General features: G+C 34.5%; 1 protein-coding gene across 1 annotated transcript; it reads left to right on the top strand.

The window, feature by feature from the left end:
* Nucleotides 1–5,787: 5,787 nt before the first annotated feature.
* On the top strand, nucleotides 5,788–20,909 carry LOC139095388 (uncharacterized). Its single transcript, XM_070646720.1, has 5 exons — nucleotides 5,788–6,389; nucleotides 13,926–14,079; nucleotides 15,130–15,341; nucleotides 15,406–15,798; nucleotides 20,564–20,909. Exons 1-5 carry the CDS (start codon nucleotides 6,311–6,313, stop codon nucleotides 20,635–20,637), a joined length of 912 nt encoding a protein of 303 aa, XP_070502821.1. The 5' UTR covers nucleotides 5,788–6,310; the 3' UTR covers nucleotides 20,638–20,909.
* The last annotated feature ends 949 nt before the right edge of the window (nucleotides 20,910–21,858 follow it).

Genomic DNA, 21,858 nt, shown 5'->3' with positions numbered 1-21,858 from the left:
TGAAATTTGAAAATAATGGAAAAACAAAATTTGTATAATAACGGACAAACAAAATTTGAAAAGTAACGGACAAATAATATTCGAAAAATAATGGAAAAATGAAATTAATAATTATTCGAAAAATAACGGCCAAATAATATTCAAAATCCAGTCAGACAGACAAAATTGCACAAAATTCTCCAATTTCCCACCATAACTGCATTAAAAACTTTATCTACCATCTCAAACTCTTCTTAACCAAACTAAAAGTGCCACCTCAAAAAGTACTTTTACCATCATCTAATGTTTATTTGCTCAATTTTATCATGACTACTTATGGCTGTACTTTCATCATCTATCTACCTAGCTAGATAAGACTTTTTTTTGTTTTGTGCTCATTAAACATTTTTTTCATGAGAACTATTTGAGTATGATGGAGGAAGTAAAGAAGTATCATAAAGAATGCATTCTTGAGTTGAGTTTAGTGTGGGATGAAAGCTTGAGATTGAGAGAAATTAAGGGAAATAAGCTTTTGTTGGAGATTTAGTCATTAAATGGGAGATTTATTAGATTTATTGTAGTAAGTCACGGTGAGTCAGTTACCAGAAAGGCACATGGCAGATGGAAAATGGGAAGAAGTTACGCATGACGCTGTCCGTCTTGTGCCATTTGGGCTGCTGACTATACAGCATGGATGCATGATACAGCTAGGATCTCACCTGCCAACTATGATACTCAGTAGCCATAAGATAATATTGGGATAAGTGGATTGACGGCTGAGATCCTCTCCCTATGTCTATATCCATCCTGATCCACAGACACAAAACTTTCTAGTTCCAAATTCTTTCATCTAGAAACTCAGCCATGTTGACCTTCTCAAAGCTCATTGAAAAAATTTAATTTAATTTTTGTAGATGTTCAAAAAAAAACTTTTTTTCTAAAGGCTAAAAGGACATGAATTTCCCTTCCATGAAGGACTGACTCAAATTTCTTTATTTAGTATATCAAAAAATAAGCAAACTTACAAAATAATTTCCCAATTTAAATTTGATCGCTGTCCATGAAAATGCTTGTGGACAGAATAAATATTTGATGTAATTTACTTTAAAAAAAGTTTTACTTCTCATTAGGTCTGATTGGCATTTGATGTTGATAATAATTAATGAGTTTGTGTGGAGAGAGGGTTGCTTAGTGATACTCATTTACTTATTTTACATTCTATTCAGACTTACAGACTTGATACAGACCAACTGTGATCTATGGAGTCTGAAGGATGCTCTATCGCTGGCTGAACTCTGACAATAATCAACATCAAATGTATACTTCAGAGCTAGAAATTGACTTACATATACGTATAGTACATGATTCACATTGGATTGAATAGGAATTAATCATCAAATGCTCTACTGCTTGATATTTATGCTACTTTTCTTGATGATGGTGTGCAAAAATTGAGGGATTATGACTATGGAAGGACGTAGATGAAGGAATTAGACAATGAGAGTAAGGAAGAAGAGCATCCAAGAAAGAATTTGAGCTTCAAGAATTCACTAGCCGTTTATGTGATTCAAACTGAGCAGTTTAAAATTCAATTATTCAAGTAAGCTACAATACATTTAAATCTATTACAGTAAAAAGCCCTTCTAAGATGAAGTAACAGTTCTTGCATCTTTCTGATTCTAACTACATCGTTCATGATTCGTTCCTACATCTCACGTGGCCTAATTCTTGGTTTTTCATTAAACTGATTCAATTTCAGTGCCAGAATTATCATAAGTTACGAAAAATCACTAAGCTGATTGTGAGATTTAAACCTACGACTTCAAATTCAACACAAAATATCGTCACTTGCACCTTGTCAAGTGAGCTATTAAAATTTGTTTTTCTTGTTGATGAAGTGAGTATAGAGTATTTTAAAGTTAATTCCTAGATCAGCACCAGATTTTTTATTAATTTTCATAATTTTTGATCAGTTTCATATCTTTGATTATCTAAATTTTTGTTAGACGATATCTAAGAGAGACCGGTTCTCGAACCACATCTGCACGTTTCCTTAACAGACAAGGAGCATGCTCTCATAGTGCAGAATACCATTACGGTACCTTAAACCGGTTTCTTTGCCTGTTAAGGTTTAATTCCTAAATGCTCATCATCAATAAATCAACCAATTTTCCACTTCCATCAAAAAAATTTCTCCATTTCATCAAAAAACTCTCAATTTCTATTTATAATAAACAACACAGCCTTAACCTTCACATACTCAAAACTCAATTTTATTTACATCATCAAAAAACTTTATTTTTTTGTGAACTTTTGTCCTTGCGTGCTTTAGCATGTACTTTAATAACAATTTCTTTTTTAATAAAAAAAAAGACTTTCGAGGAATGGAAAAACTTTTTCTTTGTGCTGCTCGAGAAATTCCTCAAGTAATTTTCTCACATGACAATTTACTTTTGCGATTGTCTGCGGAGCACTTTTAGGTAAAATTGTGTTCCATTTAACAAAAGTGCCATTGAGGAATTACATCTATGACTGTATATGCACGTGTAAAAGTATTATATGATCATAAATACATGCAGCAATATATAGTAATAGTCAAAAAAATTCGACTTCTGTTGCCCTAACATTGAAGGGATAATAAACATGTTGTTGCTGTGTGTGTGTGCCTTCACACTCTGTTGTGACTGTCTCTTGTTGCAAACGACAAACTTTCATCCCTAAGGGAATGCTTCCGTTACGAACTAAGGCGTTATGTTGGATGTGTTTTATAATATTTGCAGAGGAGATAGTGGGAAAAAAATGAAGCAAATGAAAAAGTTTTATTTTTCTCATCGTGTACCAAAATTTTTTTTTTTATATTTTGTGTTTATATGTTCCGAATGAACATACGCTTACACACATCCTTTCCATGGTTCATTGTTTCTAACACTAACTTTTGTCAGTTGAATATGAGGTGGTAGAAATGGAGTCATGGTTTGTGGGTATAGAAGCATTTTTGAGTTGTCATCAGGTTTGAGGTCAAAGTGGAGTCAAAACAAGCGACAGTTGCCAAATTTGGCCGAATTAAGCTTCATCTTTCTTATTCTAGACAAACGTACAGTCAGACAGAAAGACAAATGGACGGACAGACAGACGGATTGAAGGACAAACTCACGGACAGCTTGATAGAAGGAGACAGGCGGACAGATAATGACGGACAGATGAAGATGGACAGACAAAGACGGACAAACAGAGACGGACAAACAGAGACTGATGGACAGACTGACGGACAGACAGACTGACGGACAGACTGACGGACAGACAGACGGACAGATTGACGGACAGACTGACGGACAGACAGACGGACAGATTGACGGACAGACTGACGGACAGACTGACGGACAGACTGACGGACATACTGACGGACAGAGGGACAAACTGAGTCTCTAACTCCTAAGTCTCTAACTTATTTATATCCAGCATCTGGATCTGGTTGCCGACTAATGACGACAAGCTTACATCAGAACATTACCAAACTGACACCCCAACACCTCACACAACTTCCAAAAATCATGCTAAGCATATACATATATGATAATATTTTAATTCACACAAAAAAAAACATAGCAATTTGACACCAATGGATGGCATGGGGAGACAGTACGAGATGGGAAAAAATTGTTATTACATTTATGTGGATGGAGATATGGATATTTATGACGTGTGTAGGAGAGAAAAAAAAATTGAATTTTCATGCAGTAATAATGAATGGAAATTGAAAAAAAAAGGAAGAAGGAGAATTTGTGGTATTGAACAGACTAGAATGGTGAGATTATATTTTATTAGTATGGATGAACTGCGTTGTCGACAGATGAGAGTTTGTTAATTAAAAATATTAAATTTCAGGCATTGAATGGAGGTTTATTGATCTAGACTGTGTGGCATCATCATCAATATATTCAATGTGAGCTTAAATTTCAATTGAGGAAAATTTTTCCCATTGAATTAAGGGTTTATTGAAGCAGGTGTTTATTAAATTGAAGGTGAGTTATATTTAGGTTGATGGTTATTGCTTGGCTTGTGGATGGAAATGGGGTTAGTTAGTTTTCAATCTTTTAATCAAGCTTTAATGAATAGTTCGTTCAAATCTGCTGGTCTATAGCTTTGGAAAAAACTATAGGACACAGCTGAATACTGTAGGTCTATGCATCTAAAATGCAGGAAGTGGAAGTCTACGGTTCTTGGCCGAATTAAACATTAATGAACCTTTATTTAACTGATTACTTATTCACTTAGTCCTAGATAGTACTTGATTGAATCAGAGTTTGGCTTTCTCAAAAACGACCGTTAATTTTTTTTCAAAAAAAGAATTTTTTTTCGTTAAAATTCAAATTATTTTTGACCGTTACTATTACTTTTTTTTGTAACGTAAATTTTGATTTTAAAATTCGACAATCTAATGTCGAAAAACTCGAATTTGAGATGGTTACACTCTGGATTGAGTATACTCATTTATGTGAGTATGCTTATTGTCTGATATGCCACACTGCTACCATGCACCTATATGGAGCTAAGATTACAACAAAAGAGTTTCCATTAGACTCTGTTGCTGAGTTGCTGTCACTTATTTTGCACAAATTAGCTATCCACACTTTAAGTTGTTCTGTGCCGAGCAGCTTTTTGATTAGTCTAGTCCTGATTGCATTATGTATCATGATTGTTGGACTGTCACCCATCAGACAAGGCTGTCTGTTAACGACTGGCTTTTAACGTACTTATAGACCGGCACATTACTCGGTCGCCAGCAGTGTATTAAGCGGTTTTAACCATTACCACGACAAATTATACATTTGACATTTGCTCAACTTCAGAGTCAAACCCCCGAATCTCTCAAAAAACGCAATACCAATTAGATAATACTTCAGAATTCAAGTCTATTCATCAACAGCAGTCATTATCAATTGCCTAATACATGAATACCGTCAGAATGCTAAAACTCAAAAAGTCTAAATTTGACCCAATTTCATAAAGAATAATCACAACATCTGAATCAAAAAAGCTTCAAAAAGCAGCATCTAATCATCAAAAGTTCCAAAAATGACATCCAACAAAACTCATATCCAACAAAAAAATTCATTCATTCCAAATAAAAAGAATATCCAATCTCTCAAATGCCAAAGTTTTTTTTTTCTGTATGTCGAGTCAAAATGAAAAAAAGCAGGCATGAAAGAAAGACTTAAAGCCTTCTGATGATGAATGTGATCCTAAATGAGACATTTTTTCCCTAATATCGTGACTCACACAAAAAAAGTCGTGCATCAGAATTTCACATTCAATGTTTCACATAATAAGCCCTTAATTAGCTGAGGGGAAGGCTGGAATCTCATGTTTTGTAGCTCATCGTGTGACACACAAAAAGTCGGAATTCCACAAAAAGGTGAATGAAAAAAAAAAAATTAATCTGGCAGGATTAAAGGTGAAGAAATGCCTCGAAACATTTTTTTCTGCGTTTCAAGGTTGAGCAGCAGCAAAAAAATTGAAATTTCCTAATCCGCATCGATTTCTTATTTTTGTCGATTTTATATTTTGTGCTGTATGCTGTATAAACATATTCAATTTTCAATACAAAATAATATATAAAAATTAAAGTCGTTGTTGATTGAAAGGCACAAAAAGAAGAAAAAAAGTCTCTCCAAACTGGAAGTTGACATGCGCGATGGATGCTGGAATTGTGGAACTAGAAAGCATTCTCTCTCCGCTCAATATTCAGTCATGTAACTGATATGAAGATCTAGATAATATGAAACATCTTTAGTCGATGTCTGAACATTGTAAAAAGTAGAAGAACTTTACGTTAAGCTCGGCGGAAGTGACTAAAAAAATAATAAACAAAAAAAATTAAGAAATTATGTCTTGTGTTGTGTAAAAACATGAAAATTCAATCAATTGCCGTACACGACGTAAATATGTAAACTGTGTATAAGATTAAGGTGGCATAAGCTCCATCCTTACGGCAAACAATTCGTGTAACCCGCATAAATTAAATTAAAAAAAAAGTTCTCAATTCCATCCTGATGTATATAGACACACATTTTTGTGTATTGTGCTGTTCACATTAATTAAGAGATATACAGCATAAAAAAAAATCCATGAATTTGTGATGATGTAAATTAATTAAAATTGCTGTTTGTATTCCGTTAATGATAAATGACGTTGAAATGAAAATTATGTGGCATGTGTAGAAATTAAACATCTAACACCAGCATAATCATCATCATTATCATCATCTGTCTAAGCAGAAACAGGATATTGACAGACGGTTTATAGCTTTTTTTTTTGTTTTGTGCTAAATATGATTGCAGATTGTTTTAATATCAAAGGATTTTTATCATTCAAATCATGCTGTGTTTTATACATACTCTTTGGTTTATGTAAGTTCTTTTGCAGTTATCCCTAACAGGTAAAGGGCATGCTTTTGTGATACAGAAGGGCCACTACGGTCCATAAAAGCAATCTCTTTAAATGTTAGGGTCTTTGATTTTATTGGGGAATTTTCCTCAATGTTTACATTATGATATGAAGGTTTTTGTGTATGAATTGAAACTTTTATTGGAGGAAATGACGTTGTGTAATGGTAAAGGGACTTTAGAAACATGTGACAAGGATGTGAAAGTGAAATACAATTGACAATGCATGTCAGTAATGAATAATCATCAATATTCTTCAATCATAATGACAAATAAGGGTTTGAAAATGATTAAATTGTCCATCAAGATTTATCATTGATCGAAAGTGCTCAAAAATGATTCAAAAATGTTTAAAATGACCAAAACTGTCCATAATGGATGAAAGCACATCAAAATGGTTCAATAAAGGTTCAATGATGTTCAATACTGTTCAAAAATGAATAAAAAAGATCAAAAGAGTTCAAAAAGCTTCAAAGTTGATCAAAGCTGTTCAAAAATATACAAAAATTGACCAACATTATTCAAAAATGATTATAAAGGTTCAATGAGGTTCAAAATAGATCGTATATGTTCAAAAATAGTTCAAAAAGGTTCAACAACGAACCAAAAATTCAAAATTTGAACAAAAAGTTCAGAATGGAATCAAAAAGGTTCAAAAATATTCAAATTTGTTCAAAAGGCTCATAAAAGGATCAAAAAAGTTCAAAATTGATCAAAACTGATCAAAAACTGACCAACAATGTTCAAAAATGATTGTAAAGGTTCAAGAAGGTTCATAATTAACCGAATATGCTCAAAAAGGTTCAAAAACGACAAAAAAATGTTCAAATTTGTTCAAAAGGTTCAAAAGTTTCCAAAGAGGTACAAAAATTGAACGAATGTTCCCAAAATTATTCGAAAGGTTTTAAAACTATTCAAGAATGATTGAAAAATATGAAAATTGTTTTGACAGAAATTGTCTAAAATGTGAATTAATGTCCAGAAACTATTAAAAAATTTTAAACTCTTCATATTTAGTGACAATACTATTAAAGTACTTCAAATATTGAAAACATGAAGAAATCACAAATTAAACAGTCAATACAACGACATTACAATCAGTGTCTACATCCATTAATCAACATTCTCAAACATATTCACCTCATCAACAATCCAACATGTAACATCATCTCTAAAAACTCAACCTTGAATTCTCTCCAACCTCTCAAAAAAACCCAAACATCCAACAAACCTCTCTAAATTGCATCTTCAACAAAAAACTCGTCCAACAAACCCACACCACATCACATCACAGGTGTCCTTGAACAATTTTTTTCAAGTATTGACGCATTCAAAATTCCATTTAAAAAGGGTTTTTTTGTAATATGATCATTTGATTGGCACCAAATGCTCCAATTCAATTTTATTAATAAAAAAGAAAAGCCTTACAATAAAGGACGTAAAAGTGTTTGGGGATGGGACAGAGAGCACATGATTGTTTGTAACAAGAACAAGCCATTGAATGAGTTTCCATTTGAGTAAGCTTATGACTTTTTTTTTACATGGAATTATGAGTTATGTAAAGGATTATGTGAACTGTATTAATGCATAAGGCCGAAAATAAAGTTAATAAGCCTTCATAATCATCTTTGATAGAGTCAGAATGAGATGATTTGTGTTGGCATGTAGCATGTGTTAAATAGTATGGGATTGTGTCAGATTAAAAGGAGTTTTGTAATTAAAATTGAACTTATGTCCTGTAAAATGTTTATTTTTAGAGTCAGCATCTGCCTTAGAGATATATTTAGGAGCAATCATCTCAAGATGTCTGTTATTTTTTTGTACAAGATTACGATTACTTAGAAATATTCAGTCTTACACAAGCATCATAGATTAAAAGCTAATTATTATTGTAATCTGACCGTGATTAAGCCTACAACATTGATTATTTGTTGCTTCAACATTGTTTTGAAATCATCAACAAGAAACATCCTCACCTTGGGTTATATACCCATGAAAATAATGTCGTTGAACTTTAAAATGATGTAAAAAGGGAAGTTTTTAAAATTGGGGAATTTTAAAGGATGTTAATGAATTTTGTCATTAGGGGTGATTATTTAGAGGTCGGTCATTTAATAAGTAATGTGAAAAATCGACCCTCCTCCCCCTTTGTGCCTTGAGGTGCCGCAAAGCTTCATAATGCCACCCACCAACCCTCCTTCTTAAGAAAATTATGTAACAAGAGAACGACCCTTTAGATGGTGTGATTCTGGGACAAAGACAGAAATATTTTGATAGATAGTGGACGGAGGGGTAATGTTATGAATTAGGGAGGGGTAAGGAGCATGGAACTTCAAAATTATGCTGGATTTTTGCAATTTTAACTCAAAAAATACGTCTAAAATTGAAGAAAATTGACCAAAACAAGAAGAAGGGGAGAAATCCAGCAGAAAGTGATCTAGTATTAAAATCAGATATGTGTAAAGGTACCTGCTGTGATAAAGGGTATGAATCCCCAAAATTGAGCAGGAATTTTGGTCTTTTTCCTCAAAAAATACATTAAAAATTGAAGAAAATTGTCTAAAATAAGAGGGAGGAGAGGAAGCAAGCGGAAGGTGATTTAGGGTTGAAATTGGATATGGGTAAGTGTCCCTGCAGGGTTATGGAATATGAGACTAAAAATTTAAGCGGGATTTTCGTCATTTTTTCTCAAAAAAACCTAAAAAAATTAAAGAAATTTGAATAATAAGCGGGGAAATAGGAAGACCCCAGAGGGGTTGGAAGATGCTAAGGGGTCAACTGGACACACCCCTGCAGATCTATGTTATGACTCCCAAACTTCATTAAAATTAATTTCTCATATCTAATTCCATCTATCTAACAAACTTATGTGTACCTACAAAAAAAATTAAAATTTCAAAAAATGTTTTTACATAATTTTCCCATCACACTTGCAAATTATCCGTTCCAAAATTTTCACATCCAGAACAGTTTCCAACAATAGAAATTTTATTCAGCTTTCAAAAATTAATTTGATGTTACACAGTAGATAATGATAATTTTATGCATGATGTGTGCATTTAGACTCCTTCATTTTTGTAGAAATTGTATGGACTTTACAAATTTTCTTTAACAATCTTTCCACCTATATTCCTATCATCTATTTACATTTTTATGTCTCATTCTCCCTTTATCTCGTGCTGTCTTGTGCGAGATAATTTTCAATTTATGCAAAATGTATAATGAAGATGTTTTAACAAGCAACTTTTTGGAGCTTTGTAAGCTTTTGCTATGTTTTGTGAGGGGGAGGAATGGGGGAATTCAATTATGATGTCTTGTAGTAGGAGGGGTAGAGGATGCGTTAAGGTGTATGCTAGCTTGAAGTTGAGTTTTGTGTGCTTGTTGGACCATTACCGTTGGTAGAGATTGTCTAAGTTCGAAACCTTCAGAGTTGTTTAATGATATAAACGTCATTTTCAACATATCCATTCGAATCCATTGCTTTTTCCTACCCTGCATTGCTACATGACCTAGAGTACATCAATTCAGGATAGCTAGTCACAATTTGTGAATTGCGAATCGTGTCGGTTTACGTAACCGAGTTGATGTAACAGCAAATAAACTCTGAAATCCCACTTTCCCTGGATTCGAACCCGGGTCGTTAGATTTTGTTGGCCAAAGCTCTTAAAACTAAGCCACTGCTACATTTTTGCTGTATTGCAGCTGTGTGCGCTAGCTATTCTTAAGAATCTGACCAAGAGGATGAGGTAAAAGTAATAATTAAACTAAGTTTTAACTGGATTTATTGACAAGCAGTGATGTATCTAATGTGAGGTTTCCCGAAGTCTTGGTTGCGAGTTGTGTTTGACCTTGAAACACAGGCCTGCATTTTGAATCCTCAATTTTGAAAAACCTCAATGCATATTAAGATCAGGGTTTTAAATCATTTAGTGCGAATGTAAAGCACCAGCTTGGCATTTGGACAAATAATTTTAGCATCTTCATCCAGATTGGGTAAAATGCAGAAGCTAAGTGTCCGAAATGATAATTTATCATATCCAGGAACAGTCTAGCATCCAAAGCAGTAGACCAGCATTCAAAAACAAGAGTTTGTCGACTTTTAACTGCAATTCATCTTTGAAGTCATCGCCTTATCACCATAAACAGGTGTCTAAGCCATCTCCACAGATCATAATTCCAAAAATCAAATTTTTCTATCAAACCTCACTCATAAACCATCCCTGAATAAAAGACAGAAAGTCATGGAAGAAAAATTTCATTATTTGCCTTAAAAATTGTCTCTCTCTCTATCCTTCATGCTTTACATAATATTTACATGAAAATTTTTCGTATTATTAAGACTCATTAACAAAATTCAAACACGAGAAATTCTCGAGAACTTTTTTAAATTCCTTAAAAAACTGTGAATTTGTAGATTGTGTCTCTCGAATGACTTAAGAATTTATTCTTGGAAAATTTTTCGTGAATGAGGATTGAAGTGTAAAGTCTGAAACTTTTTTCAAAAAAAGTTTTGTCTGAAAATAATTTCTTCGCGTGGATTGAGATGAATATCTATCAAGACAATGATGATTGTAATGTTGAGTTGAAATTATGACTGATTTTAAACTTTTTGCTTGATTGTTCCTTCATTTTGGAAGTTTCGGAATGAAAAATGTTTTGGGATTCAATTGTTGAGAAATAATTTGGGAAGAATGGAACTGCTTTTAATATAATTATGACTATGAAGGTTGATTCCTGCAGAGTTAGATGCTGCTAAGTATATGTACAAATATTCGGAGACATTCTGACAAGAGCGTACTAAGGAAGGGCCAAAACATCCTCTTTTAGACAAAATTCGTTAATATTTCCAGTGGAAACATCGCAAAGATATCTGATGATCTTGGAAGATCTCTTACTTTAACAGCACAAATCGGATAATTGATCAATAATCCAGTCACAAGTCGGCATGACTCTGACTTAGTGTCGAACAGAGTTAGTTGGACTCCATATTGGATTCAGACACTTGTGAAGTCTTATTGGAGCACAGTGGAGCTGATTCAAGGGATTCTTCTAATTTTACTGTCTATTTCGATTTCCATCTGGCACCAGCTCAGGGTTATGCCTGCTAAGTGTCAGATTTTGGATCGATTTGGCGACTTATGCTTTTTTTTGGATAAAAGCTCATCGCGGTAGCTGTTTTAAGTTGTTGTTAGTTAGATCAAGCTTTGAAAGTATAGTAGTATCCTAGTTTTGAGGACTAAAGGTGCTGTATTCCATCCTAGGTTAGGTCAAGAGGAAAGCTACTAAAACGATCCTAAGAAGGCAATATTTGCCATCCGAAATTCATAAGTAGTCTCCTAAATTGAATCTTTGAGTCCTTTGAGCTGGATGTTATCCATTTGGTCGAACTAATCAACAAGCTATTTCCTTCGTTTGGCGTCTGTTTGGTTGCCATACCTTAATCTGCTGTTGCGATTCCATAATCCTCTAGGGTATTTAATTCTGAAATTGAAATGATCTGAATTCCGGGAAACATCACTGGACATACAGCCAGACACACATTTTAATCCTCCTTCTGATAACCCGTGTTCTGTTAAATCCTTGCTCTGCTATAAGCTAGCACTTCATTCAGAAAACCCTTCAGTACAGTATGACGGTCAAATAACCAACAAAGTTCCAGGAAAACTCTTCTAATCCATTTTTAAGTATTTCCTGCAATCTAAACAACTCAAAAAAGCAACAACTTACCGTCCCCCTTCCGAGAAAATCTCTTCAAAAAATAAATTTCCTAATAAGCCTTAAACCTCTTATTAAAAAGAATTATTTAGACACTTGTCACACCAACAGCAAGTGGACAACAAAGGTGAAAATGAGAAAATTTTCCTCACCGCACGAGAAGGAAAAACTTTTTTATTTTCCTCCTTTTTTTTCGTGTTCAAAAAAGTGGGAACCGAGACAAGTATCAAACAATGAAGGAACAAGAAGAAGAAGGAACAAAAAAAAAATAAAACTTTTTTAAAACCATAATAAGTTTAATTTGGATCATGATTATAATGAAAACATTTATTGTGAAACGAGAAGCTTTCCATCCAGCATAGATGTATAGAGCAGGTGCAAGTGATTTTCATTCGTTTTAATTCATCTTTTTTTTTTGGTGTGTATTATTATACTTTGCGGGTATACAAGGAGGAATTGATATTGTGTGAAATTGTTGGAGTGACTGGAGCGCAGTTGGGGAGAGTGAGGATGTGATTTTATGGATGAAGTGCAATGTTATGTGTTGTATATGCCAATACAAAGGCAATTGGCTGCAGTTCAAGGGAATAATTGGCTATGCTAACTGTGTCAGACTCACGACTAATTCGGCAGTTTCTTTAATCTGACAATCAAGGGCCGGTTACTCAGATAGAGTTGCAGTATGGTTAAGTACGGTATAGGTACACCACTGATATGTACCATCGGTGGACCATTAGTACAGAATGGTGTGACTTTGATATTGGAATGGTGCAGTACTGCACATTGTTGCAACGTACTACACCGTTTCGCATCATACTGCATAATGTCACACTATACTGCACCGTGTCACACTGTACTGCATCGTGTCGCACTGTACTGCATCGTGTCGTACTTAATTGGATCATGTCACTCTGTACTGTACCTTGTCACACAGTATTGCATCATGTCACACCGTACTGCACCATGTTACACCGTACTGCACCGTGTCGTATCATACTGCACAGTGTCACACCAAACTGCCATACAGTGACCATACAGTGTCACTTAGTAATGCACAGTGTCACCTCGTAATGCACAGTGTTACTTCGTAATACACAGTGTCACACTGTACTACATCATGTCACACCGTATTGCACCGTGTCACACCGTACAGAACCTTGTCACATTGTGCCACACCGTGTCGCACAGTGTCACACACTGATGCATGTGTTACACTACATCGCAATGTGTCACGATAAGTCGCACTTCCCGAGAAATCTGCCCCAATCCAAACTGCATCTCTAGTCTAATAACTCCATTCCAAAAGTAGCATAACTGTATAACTATGTGAAAAAGAACCGACAACATTTTAAAAGTGCACAAGAGTGGTTTTGGTGGAAAGGCGCTTAAGTTTATTATTATAATTTCTCCTCTTATTCCTCTTGATCTGTGCTTGTTGCCTGCATCTCTCTATTCATAGTGCGAGCAGAAATTATTAATTTATTAAAATTTATGCTGCTCTGGAGGAGCACAGAAAGAATTGAAAAAGCGGGGTACATAATTAGCATTTTATTAATTAAAAAGAGCATAGGATTAAGCTTCAGTTTTTTTTTTGGATAGAGCTTTATGTTTAATACAACAATGACCCTTTTATCCGCCATATTCGTCATTCCTCTTTATGCTGCTCACTGTGTACTTTAAAGAATTATTCAAAAATGGAAATGGAACGGATGAAAAAATGCTAAAAAATCCTTTCACACTTAATACCAATTAATTTATATTTGTTCTTCTCTATTCTACTTCCAGTGCCATCATATACTAGAACTCTTCATATTACAAACATTGTTGTACCGCCCTTTGTTGATGTGCGAGACGTTGTTATGCTGTCCTGTAGCTATAATCTTGGAACACAGAAATTAAATTCTGTTAAATGGTACAAAAATGATAAAGAGTTTTATAGGTGAGTTTTTTTTGGGATGGAATGAAGGGAAGTAACCTTGGAATTGATTAATATGAGGTGAATATTGTCAGAGAGTGATTATATAGTACAAAATTGTGAAAGATGTGTCTGTAAAAAAAGATGTCTTGAGGCGCATACAGGGAGAATTTTTAAGGGTCCAGCCCCTCTTCTCAAGACAAGCTTTAGATCAGTGGTAGGCAACCTTCCTTATTAAGCCTCAACCAAAATCGCATACGGTTCATGGCATTTTCAAATAAATTTGACGACACACTAGGCGGCAAAGGTTGATCATCGCTGCCCTTGATAGTGTCTAGACAGTCTAGGGGTAGTGTTGGGATTTGGTGACTGGTTCTTGGATTTATTTGGAACCCTAACAAATTTCAGATTTGTTCCAAAAGGGAGGAAGGTGGTTTGAGAGTCGTAATCTCCCTTCTACTTGAATATTCCCTGTCAGAGCTCGAAGTCGACTCGAATTTTGTACTTTTCCATACAAAATCCGAGTCAACTTCGGACTCTACATCTTTGTCTAATTAAAGGCAATGTTAAGGTTTAGGGAAAGTTCATAAATGACGTAACGCTTAGGATGAGATGACGAATAAGCAATTTTGTGACGGGGTATACCTTTTGGTTCATGATTTTGTTGTAATACGTTATGGTGATGGAGAGAGGCAAAGGCATTGCCAGAAAATAAGCCATTCTCAAAGTGGGAAGGGCAGCGTGTCCTCAATGGTCCTCTCTTAGTTAAGTCCCTGGAAAGAGGGTCAAAATGGGCATTTTTACATAATTTCCGAACGATCCCTTATTGAAGATTCAAAAGTGAATACTGTAGCAATAACTACATCCCTATAAGCAGTGTCTTTTGAACCCCTGATGCTGCCAAGTGAAATAATAAACAACACAACCTGCTACAGGCTGTTGCAGACACAATGAATCAATTTACTTCCATAAAGTCACCAAGAATTTAATAAATAAAGTCACACAATGCTGTAAAATTGAATAAAAAATTTTACAAAAAAAAAATATTTTTTTAATAAATCCTGTTCACCACAGGTATTCTCCTCTGATGCCAGCACAGCAACAGTACATGCTATTTTCAGTTGATGGTATCCATGTGGCATCAGATCACATGTGCAATGAAAAATTCTGTACGATACATTTAGATAATTTAAGTGGAGATACATCGGGTGCCTATCGTTGTGAAGTCAGTGGAGATGCTCCAGAATTTAAACTGACACATGAGACGAGTAACATGACGGTTGTTGGTAAGTCAATGAGAATTAGAAACTGAGGAATAAATTTAATTAAATTCTAATTTATATCATCCAGTTCTGCCGCAAAGTGATCCAAAAATTGAAGGAATCGAACGAAATTATTACGAAGGTGACTTCCTATTTGGCAATTGTACATCAGACTTTTCATTTCCACCGCCAATAATGAGTTGGTATATCAATGAACAAAAGGCTGATCCAAGTCTATTGCAACCGTCACAAGAGACAATTTTTGATGCTTACGGTTTCAAATTGTATCAACGTAGCTTAGAAATTCGATTTAGAATTGACAAAAGAATCAATCCGTTCATAACAGATGGAAAAATTCATATGAAATGTGTTGCACAAATGCGACAAATGCCATCGCAATTACGTGAATCTAATCATATACTATATGTGTCGTCATGGGATGACTTACGCAATCAAAAGTTAATTAATTGGAAGAGTTCAGGTGAGTTGAGGGTTTTTTGTGGGATGCTGACGATTGATTTTTAATTTTGGTCATGTTTCATTTTGATTTTATTTGTGAATTTTGCAATGAATTTGTGGGTGGTTTTTGTGAAATAAAAGGAGATGTTGGATGAATGTTTCTGTTTGACCGTCGGATTGGGATGTTATTGATCATTTTCATGCTGAATTTGAAGGTATTCCGAGCTGCACAATGAGGTGCATTTCATTTTCTGTCTTAAAAATGGGTGTAAATCAACCATCATGATGACGTCTGGGTAAATTCGTGTCTAATCGTTCATACGGCGACGTACCGTTGTCCTAGCGAACATAGTGTGTTGTTCGGGTATACTATAAAGTTGTTGATTTTCAATGGAGCGTTAGGACCTCAAAATTACTTCTACGTCCATAATTTCACTCATTTTACACTCGTTTTATGCTAATCAATTTCCAAAAAATAGAATCAAGTCTCTGGTTAAGACTTGAGCCCGAGTAGCACACCAGTTTTGCTAAGACATCGCTGCGTCGTTAGTCAAATGATGAGTGGCTCTGATGGCACAATGAGGGATTATTTCGACCAATTTTTATTCCGAAAAATGTAGTCTGCCGCAATGTGCTACTCGAAAAAAGAACTTCCCCAGCAACTCAGACAAGCCGTCTTATAGTCTTACCGTTAATATGGCATGGTGGCGTCTTGACTTCGTAGCCGTACCCTATTGAACATATTGCATTGTTTTGGCTTCCTTTTAACTTATCCCAAATTCAATCTCCATTCATCACTAATAAAGTTTTCAATAATTTATCTTAAGTGCTCCAAAACTTTTTTGTTCTGCATAAAAAAGGAATCAAGTAATCAATAGATCTCCCAAAGAAATTCAACATGAAGTACATTAAGATAAAATGAATCAAGACTAAAGAAAAAACTATCGAACAAGATAAGAAGTAGAATTCCATTCATCTGAGGGGATGAAAACATGAATTTCATCACCTCATTTGGGGCAATGAACAATGTTCATTTACCCAATTTTTGTGAGCAGCATAAACTTTCTCTACGACTATAAATTTTTCATATTAAAGTTTTTTTTTTATTACTTCTAACTTAAAAAATAGGAAATATTTTACAGTCTGAATCAGATAAATTTTGAGCTCTATTCAGAAACTTATTCTATTGTAAAGGCTCGGGTAAGACACAAGGAGGGTGTGGGGTAGGAGCTAAATGAATAGATGACTGAATTCTATTGAGGAACAAAAAATAATTTTTCTTATGTGTCGCAATCGCTTCTTTGCCTCAGATTGAAATACGTATCGAAGTGGAAAGTGTAGATATATATGTGACTGAGACATGGAGTTATGGGAATAAGTATATAAACTATAAAAGTTGTTAGCTAGTTTTCAACAATATATCAAACGCAAATTAACAGAATACGCTTTCAATGCTCATGTTTAAGCACTTTTTTTTTGAATTTTATTTATCGTTATGGGAAAAGTTTGGGAAAAGTTTTTTTTTTTATTTTATTTCTTTTAAATTGAACATTTATCATTGGAGTGGGTGAGAATGCTGCGCATTTTCTTAAGGTTTTCGTGATGTTGTCGTGATTATTGTGTGAATTTGTTACTGTATTGACAACAATTTATTCAAATGAATCAGAATTTTTGTGCATCTAATTTTGATTCGATTCAAATTCTATTGAAAATTCAGTCTATTGAGTTTTGGTTGATCAAATCATGTCTACCTATCTAATTGCAATGTCATGAGCATCGGGTGAATCCTTGTCATATTAACAACACTCGATGCAATGATTTAGAGATCGATCGCTGTTAGGAATCGAACCCACAGACTCACAAATGAGTGATACAGGCATCTAATCTACTGCCTAACCACTAGACTACAGAGGACTTAATCTCTCATTGGCAAATTTACCTATATAATGCTCGATACCCAAGATTCCATTCTTTATCAAATCTTCAAATAGATCTAATGGTTTTAACGATTAAACTAATTCAGATACAGTCTTCTTCCTTTCGTATATGCTTGTACATAGGGTTTCCCATATTCTCGAGACTGAGATCGAGATTGAGACTGAAATGAAGACTATCCGGGAAGTCTCAGTATTGATCTTACCATCGGTAACTCTTAATTAAACTTTTGTCCCAATCTGTACAGCCTGTTCGCTAGAATACAACTATGTTGCCGTATTAACGGAAAAACACAAATTTGTCCTGGCATCCTCGTGACGATCCATTTTTATGATCAAAAATGACAGTTTGCCGAATTGTGATGCACAAAATGTGATAATTCATAGATTCTAACACAAATCAGCAGCTACAATTTCAATCACTCATAATTCACCTAATTTTATCGACCAGAACACCCTCAAGCCCTCCGTTTAATATTCATATATTTCCAAATAAATTGCACACATCTTTGTGCTTCCCCCCAAAAAAGAGCTCCGCTGAGATAAGACAACTAATAAGCTATAAATCATCTAAAAACCGAGAAAACCGTACCCAGAACGAGGCGAGAAAATTTTAATATGTGGAAAATGTTCATCCTTATCTTCACATTTTTAAATAGTTTCGAGCACTTTATGTTGTTTATAAAGTCATGCAAGTATTTTAAGCAGTGCTGTGTTCTGTGTGATTTATAAGATTTTAATAAATATACAGTAAAAAAAGACAGGAAATTCCTTTTATAAACCTTTTTTCATGATATGATTTAGCGAGATGCTTGTTGTAGACGGTGGAGTAAAAAAAAGAGAAACGACGAGAAGGAGGAAGGCAAAAAGAAATTCCTAAAATATTTCATCTCACCAAAAAAAAAATAAAAGAAAGAAGCTTTTAACTTCTTACAAGTATGATGAAGACGATGATGATGATGATGAAAAAAGTTTCAACTTATTTATGTATATAATGCTGTGTGAATGATGAGAAAGTAAAGTTAATTATGTGTCAGGGGTGAGAGCTGAAGATGGAATTAGAGCTTGAAGTGTCGACTTACTACCCGGATAGCACAAGTCGTTTAGTTGGTTCAAATTCCAATACCAGACTGTCGTCACACTGACATGGTGCTAGGTTGGCATAGTGCTAATCTGGCATGGTATTAGGCTGACATGTTGTTACGCTGGTATGGTGTTAGGCTGGCATGGTGTTTGGCAGGCGAGACTCAGGAATGATGTCGGATTTAAACTAAATCTGGAACCATGACAGAGTTATGCCATTCTAAGATTCGATTTTTGATCAATTAACTGATTCCAAATCCTCATTCCCTGTAAGTACATCTGTTGAAACCTATTCTGAGTCAACTTCGAGCACTGGAGAGAGGGTCCTCATTTGGATCACTTGAAAGATGACCCCTCATATAACCTCAATCAATCATACGTTGAAGAGTATCCAGGTGGGTTTGGGGTCATAATCCTCAGCCTCATTTCTGGCTCTTCCCGGGTGCACTTCTACCCGCCTTTAGTCAACCATTGGAGCGTACCCAGAAAGATTTTGGGTCATAATCCTTCTCGTTCATTTCTGGCTCTACCCGGGGTCACCACGACTCCTTACCTTTACCCTTCAAATTCCTGTTCCACAAATCATGCCCCTTGTCACACCTTCACTAAACCCCACTCTCAACCCCAACATCTGCTCCTACCTCACATCCAACTACGCTCAGCTCCTCATTCATCTCAAGACTAGAACGGAATGTTGTATTCATTCAAAAACAGAGGGGAAGCTAAAAAGGAAATTCCTTTCCTTGCTAGTTCATTATTGTAGCAATTGTTGAAAATAAATTTACAGCATAAAGAAAAATATAAAGTTTTTTTACTTACCTACTTACTTGCATTCCGTTTTCCGCTTCTTTTTTGTGTGTCTATATGTGTGCTTGTTGTGATGGAATTTGCCATTGGGAAATTGCTTCTCTGAAATATTGTTCGTTTCTCAAAAACCGATTAAAGTTTACTTACTACTGTTTTAAAACTTCTTGGTTGTCTGTTCAATGCTTATAGTTTGATTGATCTTATAAGAGTTTACAATTGTTCGATTTGTCTGTCTGGAGATGAAAAGTTTGTTGAAAGTCGATTGGGAAGATTTTATTTTGAACAAATTTAAAACTTGTAAGTCTCGACTAGAAGCTCAGCATTAGGAGTGAAGTCCCAAATTTGAAGCTCAGCTTTAAGAATCAAGTTCCAAATTTGAAGCTCAGCTGTAAGAAAGAAGTCTCAATTTGAAGCTCAGCTTTAAGAATAAAGTCTCAAATTGAAGCTCAGCTTTTAGAATGAAGTCTCAAATTTGAAGCTCAGCTTTAAGATTGAAGTCTAAATTTGAAGCTCAGCTTTAATAATAAAGTCACAATTTGTAGCTCAGCTTTAAGAATAAAGTCTCAATTTGAAGCTTAGCTTTAAGAATAAAGTCACAATTTGAAGCTAAGATTTAAGAATGAAGCCTCAATTTGAAGCTCAGCTTTAAGAACTAAGTAGCTTTCTTTCTCGAAGAATTGAAATCTTGATTTAAAGCTGAGCTTTGATTTGAAGCTAAGCTTCAATAATAAAGTCTTGATTTGAAGCTAAGCCTTAATTTTCAGAAATTAAGTTCAATAAAGACCGTTAAATGCGCTATAATCACAAAAAAGTAAGCAAAAATCGCTATCCAGCTTCCTATCTTTAAAACCACTGTTTTGAATCATTGCATCGTTCACAAAAAGTTTTAATAAGTTTTCTCCTTTCTCATCCAATCTTAAGCATTACTATATATTTCCACTTCTTTCCTTTTTCTCGTTTCAGCTTCGCAACTGCAATCACTAAAGAATGTTTTCCTTATCCTGAGCATCATCATTTGTGTCAGCAGTAAGTTATAGTGTAAATAAAAAAAAAAAAATGAAGAACTCCAACATCGATGATATTAAAAAAAAAAAGCGTGTAATATTATTAAATTGCTGTAAATAAATTTACTTTTTTTCTTTCATTCTACAACTTACTGACTTTATCAAACGATGTAAAACAAAAAAAAGCATGTGTTACATATAAATTTAAAAAAACGAGCAAAAGAAGCAAAAAAAACAGTGAAAAATGTCATAAAAGAATGGATAAAATTATTGAAAAAATTCACACCAAGAAATGTGTTTATTAAAAAAAAGTGAAAAATGAATAAAAAATGAAAATTGAAAAAATATTAAAATTGGACTTTTTTTCAGAGTTGCGAAACAGGTGTCTGTGACAGGCAAAAACCGTACAATTTCTTGATAATTTATATGGTTTTCTTTCAAAACCATACAAATTACCAAGAATTTGTACAGTTTTTGCCTGTCACAGGCACCTGATTGCAACTCTGCCTTTTTTTTATTTCCACCTTCCGAACAGAAAGAGGAATTTCGATCGGGATTTTAGGAATTTGCATAAGAATCGAACAAAAAAAAAATACATTGAGGTATGGATTACACATTCAGGAAATACACAAGGTTGTGGGATGTACATAGATGATTGAAAAAAGAATTTGTGGGAGAATAGCCTGTGGATTAATGACTGAAACGGAAATTCTACTAGGGAAAAATTCATGACATAAAAACAGGCCATAAATGGAATGAAACGTCAAAAAAAGTTTAAAATTAGAACTGAAAAAGCTGGAATATTTATAGCAAAAAGTGAGATGGACATCTAGTACAGAAGTCAAGGACAATCCTCTGAAATATAAATAGAATCAAAAGTGCCTTAATAGCTCAATTAGCAAGGTGCGGGTCATCTAAAATTGATATTTTGAGACAGGGTTCGAATCACTACTGGCAAATACAAAAGATACTTCAGTTTCTAAGTATAGCGGTTTAATGTCGGAAACTATGAATGATGCAGTTAGAATGAAAAAGATACGAAAGCTGTAAATTGACCGTAGAATTCTTTTATTAGAATGAACCTTAATATACTGAAACTTACTGAATAATCGAAAAGAAAGCTGATATTAAGGGTTCTCGAGATCAAGAGAAGACTATTCAATGTCAGATTTGTCTAGACTGAGACTTCGAGAAATTCCCATTATTCTCAGTCTTAGTACCAGTCTCAGTACAAGTCTCGGTCGCAGTCTCGGT

Source organism: Chironomus tepperi, unplaced genomic scaffold, assembly GCF_022539635.2.
Source record: "Chironomus tepperi strain 1889 unplaced genomic scaffold, CSIRO-AGI_Ctep_v1 contig_364, whole genome shotgun sequence".
In the NCBI taxonomy this organism is placed as follows: domain Eukaryota; kingdom Metazoa; phylum Arthropoda; class Insecta; order Diptera; family Chironomidae; genus Chironomus; species Chironomus tepperi.
This window is presented reverse-complemented; position numbering and strand designations above follow the sequence as displayed.

Excerpts from the sequence above, each read along its gene's own strand:
- LOC139095388 (XM_070646720.1), top strand. The coding sequence starts at position 6,311 with ATGATTGCAGATTGTTTTAATATCAAAGGATTTTTATCATTCAAATCA. Across the intron at positions 6,390-13,925 it reads ATACATACTCTTTGGTTTAT|TGCCATCATATACTAGAACT; the intron begins GTAAGTTCTTTT and ends TTCTACTTCCAG. Across the intron at positions 14,080-15,129 it reads AATGATAAAGAGTTTTATAG|GTATTCTCCTCTGATGCCAG; the intron begins GTGAGTTTTTTT and ends TGTTCACCACAG.